A 7,561-nucleotide genomic window follows, 5' to 3' on the forward strand; every position below is an offset into this window, starting at 1 on the left:
CATTTATCCCAGCTGTTGAAATGTCTGGACCATGGATCTCAGCCATTGGATGAGACCAGTGAATACGATTCACAGCTGAATTAAGGTTGAAAATTTTGATATTTGAAGTGAGAGGATTTTCAGGCAGTTTTGGATTTGGAGAAGCTGCCGACTGATTGTGTAATTAAAGCCCTTTAAAATTGCACATTCTGAACAGTCCTCATCTTTCTTCTTATATGTGTGTGTGTGTGTAATGCTTTGTACGTTCGATCTCCCACATGTTGAAATCTGTCTGGACAAAGGTCTTAGCTGTTGGATGAGATCAATGACTAAGATATACAGATGATTAAATATTGTAAATGGTGTTATTTAAAGAGGGAGAATTTCGGGCAGTTTTGAATTTAGAGAAGCTGGCTGACTGATTATGTAATTAATGCCCTTGAATGTCCATTCGGAACATTTCTCTTCTTTCTTCCTTATTTCGTCTCTTGCTTTCTTCGTAACCATATTACTATCTCAAAAACTATGATGGTCGCATCTTTGTTCCTTTTTTTTTGTTGAAATTTCCTCACGTGAAGCTTTTCGTCATTGTTTTTTTAGAACGATCGACATTCATCAGGTTATTGCAACAGAGAGTTTGAATTAAGATTTATCTTGTTGTTTTTTTTCCCTTTTGTGATGTTTTGACCTTTTGAACTTTGATTTAGAAGAATCAGATTAATGTTCCCAGTTGTTGATTCCATTTTATTCCCTGTGAAAGTGAAATTCTAGTCACTGGTTTGGATGCAGAATATTATGCAATCTAAAAAACAACAACGGTCTCTTCCATCTTTTATTTTTCATCGAAATTTTTGTATGTGAAGCTTTTCTCCAATGTTTTCCTTAGAACAGTTGACATTCATTAAGTTACTGTAACAGACAGAGGTCGGTTAAGTATTATTTATTTATAATTTTTGTCATTTCTGAGAGGTTTCTACTGTTTGAACTTTGAATTAGAATTTCCAATTCTTGATTCCATTTTGTTCACCGTGAAAAAGAAATTCTTGTCACTATTTTAGGCAGAGTAATGATAGCATCCTTCTTTCATTTATTTTTGCTGAAATTTCCATATAATGATGTCTGATGTTTTTCTTAGAAAATAAAGATATGTCAAGTTTTTATTTTCTTGTCTTTTTTCCTTCCCCCTTTTCGTGATGTTTCAGCCTTTTGAACTTTGAAACAGAAGGAAGAATTGGAATATATTCCCCATTCTCGATTTCATTTAATTCAACCATGAATGCAAAATTCTTGTCACTGGTTTCAGTGGAGTAATATTCTGCATTTTGAAAACACAATTTTTGCATCCTTCTTCAATTTTTTTTTTGTTGAAATTTCTGTATTTGAAGCTTTTCTCCACGGTTTTTCGTAGAACAATAATATTAATCTAGTTATTGCAACTTAAAGAGTTCACTATAAGTTTTTATTTTATTTTATTTTTGAGAGGTTTCTACGTTTGAACTTCAATTCATAAGAATTGGCATATGTTTTCATTTCTTGATTCTGTTTAATTCAACGTGAATGCAAAATTCTTGTCACTGGGTTGGACGGAGTAAACGAGATCTTAATGAGGGGGGAAGAAGGTTGGGGTCCCTAAAACACTTGAAACACTAATTAGAATATATTATTTTTATTAAATTGCAATTATTAATTAATGTCTTGTAGAGCATTTAATGCTTGTTGCGATGAAGTTTCCTAGTATATCTTACGCTAACAACATCAGATATGGTAACTCACCGGAACTCTTATTTCTTTAAATAACAAAATTTACAGTTTTATCAATTTTGTGAATCTCAGCCGTTGGTCTCATCTAACCGCTGAGACCAACGGTCTAGACATTTCTCAACATGTGGTTGACCGGATGTGACCCTTTAGTTATTGAATGCCCACAAACTTTTGATTTTGTCCTTATACATGTAACGCATCTAAATCTTTTGGTTTGGGTACTGTTTGCAGAACTCAATTTTTACATTCCGATCTTGGCCCTTATAGTTCTTGAATTTCATGTGAGATCTTCTTTATTAGTGCATTTTTACCTCATGCTTTCTTCCATTTTTTATTTTTAAGATGGAAGAATAGAAAACTGTGCAGCGCTTCACATATTCTTTATATTAGAGAGCTGGATTTGTGAAGATTTTTTCCCTGCATTCTTATATGTTGTATTGCAGGGAATCCTCCAATCACAAGGAAGAATTTTAAAGAAGATGAGGTTTATACCATCATCCTTGTCATCAAATTCACATAGGCTATTGACTGCTCTTGTTGACTCACGGCATAAGAAGGTTTATAAGGTTAAGAACTGCATTACTGACATTGATCCCGAGAGAGAAAAGGAGGAGAAAGAAAGGGTAATCAATTAATTTTCATTATGGTTGTTTGCATTGGTACTCATTCCATGAGAATCAAATTTTATTTTCCTAATTGTTTGTAGGCCGAAAGTCAAAATATTAGAGCTAATGTACTTCTGAACCGGAAGAGGGAAAAAATTAATCGAAAGTACACACAAACTGTAGAAAGGAGGCGCCAACTTTCAACTGGGTATTTGGAGGATGCCCTTGAAGAGGTTTGCACTTTATTTATGTTTCTATATACATGTAAATTTTTTTATATATTAAATTTATGCTTCTCCACACCATGCTACTAATCACTCTGTCATCTTTTCTGTTTACTAATACCTTCAGAAAAGTACGAAAACTGCTTTTGGACTTTTTTTTTTTTGGTTTTGGGGAGATTTATCATTCTATCTATTTACAACTGAATTAAATCTCTTGATTTGTTTGATATTGACCAGGATGATGAAACCGATTATCATGACTCTCGTCGTTCTCGCCGTCGCTTTGAGGAAGAACTGGAAGCAGAAGTTCGAGCAGAGAAACGTATTATTAATGCCAAGAAGGTATTACTGCTTGAACTCTGCAGAAAATTTCCATTTAATTTTCTCCGAAAAAAATCTTCTGCTGATTGCTTTTCGTTTGTGTTATCAGCCCCAGGGACACAGAGACATTCCTCGCAAGTCATCAACCTTACCTGCGGCTAAATCATCTAGGCGGCCAGTAGATTTCTCTGAAAGTGATAGAGAGGAGTCTGAGTATGAAACTGATGGTGAGGAAGATGAGAGGTCTCCCCTACGTAAGAGGGTTGAGGGGCCAGAACAGGATTATGAAGAAGAGGAAGAAGAGGAAGAAGAAGAGCAAGAAGAAGAGCCAGACATTAATAGAGCATCCGATGATGAGGAGGAGGCTGTGGTATGTCAATGTTTTAAATGTTTCGTATTTTGAGTTTTTCTATTGGATGCATATTTACCCTGGATAAATAGATATAAAAAATACACCTGGGACTGGGACTTCACTTTTGCAATAATGGCATAGAAATTTTTTGTGACATCATGACATTGAAAGTTAAAATTGTGTCTAAACTGTAATGTCAACTGTTAGTTACTCATACATCCCTGAAAGAAAACTTTTAGCTAGTTATTTAGTCCTGTGATGCAGTGGGAGGTTGAATAATTGGCCTGCTAGAGTTTCTGGATGCATATCCTCCAAAATCTTGTGTATTACCTTGATATTGTTTTCTTCTTCTTGTTATTTTAATGTAGGGGAAACAAGTTAGCACTCCGTTATTATGTTAAAAATCGAGGTTTTCTTTTTCTAGTATAAGGATTTTTTTTCTTGGTTATATCTGCAGGAACCTAAGCAAAAGGCAAGGGACTCTGGAAGTAATCACAAGCGCAGGGGAATTGAGTCAGACGAGGATTCTCCTCCAAGGAAGATGCCAACACATCGTCGGATGGCTGTTGTTTATGATAGTGACGAGGAATAAGAACAAGAAGTTCTTTGATACAAGTTTTCATGTAAGTTAGAATCTCATGTGCTTGTTTGTAGTAAACTTCTGCTTCATTATTATTTGATTTGCTTATAACAGGACTGGGAAATTTTTGTATTTTTCATGAAAAATACACACTGCACCATCATTTTTTATTTTAATTAATCTGAGTATCAAATGTAGGTGTTCTTTTGAACTTAACATTATTATGTCTGTTAAACAACTGAATATAACTACTTGCCGCTCTGTTAATCCATGAAATTCATGAAACACTGTTGGTTAACCATATAGGTTTCTTATTCATTGTAGCCTTTCTACATCTTAGGATGCGAATCATTCTTAGGTGTCCTTCTCTCTTCACAGAGTTTGTCTTGAGTTGCTTCTGTTCCTTCTGGAATTCCACCCGATCTACCAATCATTCTTAGGTTTTAGCTCTGTTTATTGAGGTCTGTTTGAGAATGACTTGACTTTTGCACGTTTTGTATTTGTTTAAATTCTGTAACCTTTTCTAAATTTCATGTCGGTTAGAGCAGGGTAATCATGCCTGTTCATATGTCATGAAAGCAAACCATAAGTTCTAAGTATTCTCCCATGTGCAGTCCCATTAAAATAATATATGCTTTGAAGGTTTAACATTTTGTTGAGAAACTATACCACTAGATAACTTTTTATCAGATATTCACTGGGTTATTTTGTGCTTCATTTTCTTTTGTTTCAGCTGCTACTTTTTCTTATCTTTGTATATTTTGTTGTATGTTGATAAGTCTTTAGGATGAATTGCTATATGGAATGTTATCTAGTTGAGAAAATATTGCTTGTTTATTGCGCATATTATTTTACCGAGAGGTTAAGCTGCTTTGTGGAGCTTGTATGGATCTCAAGTGTGGCTCCATTATTTTGTTTATTGCATCATTTTTTGGTGTGTAATATCTTCTATATATGAGAATGTCTTGGATGTTGCATGAAATCTAGGTCCATCGGTGACTTAAGAAGTTAAGATCATGGCTTAAAGCACATATTCAACTTTATGTATCAAATGCCTTTGGTATTTGATAATACCAACTTAAAAGACAAGCTGTGCATTGTTTACCTTTGTTGTAATTTGTATTGGTTTTTCTCAGATTAGTTGATTAATTCATTTACACTGTTAACTATTGGACAGTCGGTGTGGAAAAATAATTTAAATTTATACATGTCAAAGTTTTTATTTTATTATTGATTTGTTGTAATGTCAAATTGAATCCTGCATTTATTAGATTTGACAAATCACTTGCTTGAGAATTCTTGGCTAGTTCAGATTTAAGTTACTGAATTGCTATGTTTCAGCTGTGAGGAGTTGCCGAGACAACTTCATTGCATTTGGAGGAGGAAGAGAGAGGTGCTTCTCGTGGCAGTGTTACTGCAATTGAAACAAACTACAGCATAAGCTATTAGCGGCTTAAGTTTCTTCCGCAGCATTGGTTGTTCCGTTAGCAATTTGCATGTACAGAAACTAGATTTTATAGTTGGTCTTGTTAAGGATAAGATAGGGGAAGGAATAAGGAAGGAAATTGTTGGATTCTGAATTTTTTTTTTTTTGGGTATTTTGAAGGTGCCATAAATTATATAGCTTTCCTAAATAGAATTTAAAATTAAATTGCATAAAATGCTGTTGGGTTTACATCTGAAAAATTGTGGAGAACTGTATAAGGCTTTTCCATTTCTCTCTAATTTTTTTTTTGTTCTTAGTCGTTTATGCACTGTGCTTAATTTCGAAAGTGCATAAGTCCAAGAATATTAAATTTTTTTAAGCCATTTGTTGTGGTGGAGCTGTTCAACCATAGAGTTTGGATGAAGATTATCATATCACAATAGTAAGTGTAGATTTAATATTTATCTCGATGGGAACTTAGTCAGATCTTTTTGTTTTCAAGTGTCATATGACGATCACTTAAAAATTAGAATTGGTACAAGTCTAATGAACTTAAGCTCAATTGTGGGGGCCAATAGGCATTAATATGTTAATTGATTTTAAGAGAATTGAGTGATTTTTTTTTTTTTTGGAGAGTTAAGTGATTTGATTTGATTTGATTCATTGTATTACTTCTACAGCAATATCTCAAAATTTTAAGCTAAAATTTTCTAAACCTTTTGTGAAATTTAGTTTACCATATTGAAGTTAAATGATATTAAATAAATTTTCATTCTCAACTCAAGAGATTTCACGCCAAAAGAGAAAAAAAATTTATGTTGCGAAATTATTTGCCCAAACCATTTCCTCAACCATCCTAATTTTTGAGCTAAGCATACGACACGGATTCGATTGGATCAATCCGATACAGATTTAATTTTGTCTTGGATCAATAGGATAAAAATTTTGTAATCCGATTCAATTTATTCGGATTAAATCGGATCCGAATCAATCCGATCAAATTGCACTTGTAATTAAAAAGAATATATGAATTAAATATAAATAAGAAATAAAAATTATCAGACCTCCTAAATCCTTAATATCCTCAAATCAGAATAGAAAGGACGGAGATTGGAGAAGCAACTTGCAGCCGTATCACCCACGAACCCAGCCAATCTCTTTTGGGAAAAAGCCGGCTTGCTGTCCAGTCGGCGACGCCCCAGGTGCACGCCGACGACGTCCTAATCAACGGCCGCTGAGCTCGTGAGCCGCACGTTGCCACGCTACCAGCCGAAGCCGCATGCAAAAGTCTCATTCCCAGCCTCTGCATTTTATTTGTTTATTGCAAGGGTTTCCAATGGAGTCGGATCCAGCAAAGCTTGCGAGGCGTAGAGGTTATAAGCATAGATACTTTGACTTTGAAAAACTTGCAGGGTTTTGGGTGTTTTGAATTGCTTGGGAATCTGTTTTTGATTTTGCCGGCATGTCATGTGTTTAGAGAATGAAATAGAGTCACGAAGATAAATGTGTTTGCACATACATTATTGTGCTCCCCTCTAGAGTAAAAGCGAGCAAATGGTTGAGCAGATCATCTCGACCAGGATGCTATTGGTCACATAGACCAGAATAATATGTGGTGACCTCGAGCACATCACCTCGACCAGGATGTTATTGGTCACCTCGACCAGGAAATTACCAGAAAGCACGATTCAGTCAAAATATTTTCTCCGAAATATTAGGGACCATATTCTTAGTGGGCTGAAAATTAATTGTTTTATTGAGAATCCTAGGGGAGAGGATAAAAAACGCTATAGTTTCCTATAAAAAGGGGAAAGGGGGATTTCTTCGGGCTCTCTCTCTCTCTCTCTCTAAGCAACTGAACCCATTGGACATTTTTCTCTCTCTACCACAAAGAAATTTCTCTTTCGCCTGTGATTTCTTTAAGATTGATTATTTTGAATTCTTTTCCTTTAAATTTACTTAAAAGCTTTTTGTTTAAGGCAATCATAATTAAGCCACATGAATTGTGGTATGGATTTTTCTAAATAATACTCGAATCGTTGACTTGAGCGTCGGAGGGTTCTCGCCGGAAAAACTTCCGGCACCTCCTGACTGTTGGTTGTGTCCACAGGCTCACAGGTTATCTGCTCATGGATTGTCTGCTCATGGGTTATCTGCTCATGGATTGTCTACTCATGGGTTATCTGCTCATGGATCGTCTGCTCATGGGTTATCTGCTCATGGATCGTCTGCTCACTGGTTATCTGCTCATGGGTTATCTGCTCATGGGTTATCTGCTCATGGATCGTCTGCTCATGGGTTATCTGCTCATGG

At 35.2% G+C, this 7,561-nt stretch overlaps 1 protein-coding gene across 3 annotated transcripts in view; it reads left to right on the forward strand.

Annotated features, from left to right (window-relative positions):
* The window catches only part of LOC102619104 (protein LEO1 homolog), an 89,205-nt gene extending 83,633 nt beyond the window's left edge, over window positions 1–5,572 (forward strand). For all 3 annotated transcript variants that reach the window (XM_052438722.1, XM_006477585.4, XM_006477586.4), the window contains 6 exons: window positions 2,184–2,363; window positions 2,447–2,578; window positions 2,807–2,911; window positions 3,000–3,260; window positions 3,700–3,865; window positions 5,164–5,572. In XM_052438722.1, the coding sequence (XP_052294682.1) occupies window positions 2,184–2,363; window positions 2,447–2,578; window positions 2,807–2,911; window positions 3,000–3,260; window positions 3,700–3,834 (813 nt within the window). In that variant the 3' untranslated portion in view covers window positions 3,835–3,865; window positions 5,164–5,572. The remainder of the gene's footprint in view (window positions 1–2,183; window positions 2,364–2,446; window positions 2,579–2,806; window positions 2,912–2,999; window positions 3,261–3,699; window positions 3,866–5,163) is intronic.
* The last annotated feature ends 1,989 nt before the right edge of the window (window positions 5,573–7,561 follow it).

This window comes from Citrus sinensis, chromosome 3, assembly GCF_022201045.2.
Source record: "Citrus sinensis cultivar Valencia sweet orange chromosome 3, DVS_A1.0, whole genome shotgun sequence".
Classification (NCBI taxonomy): domain Eukaryota; kingdom Viridiplantae; phylum Streptophyta; class Magnoliopsida; order Sapindales; family Rutaceae; genus Citrus; species Citrus sinensis.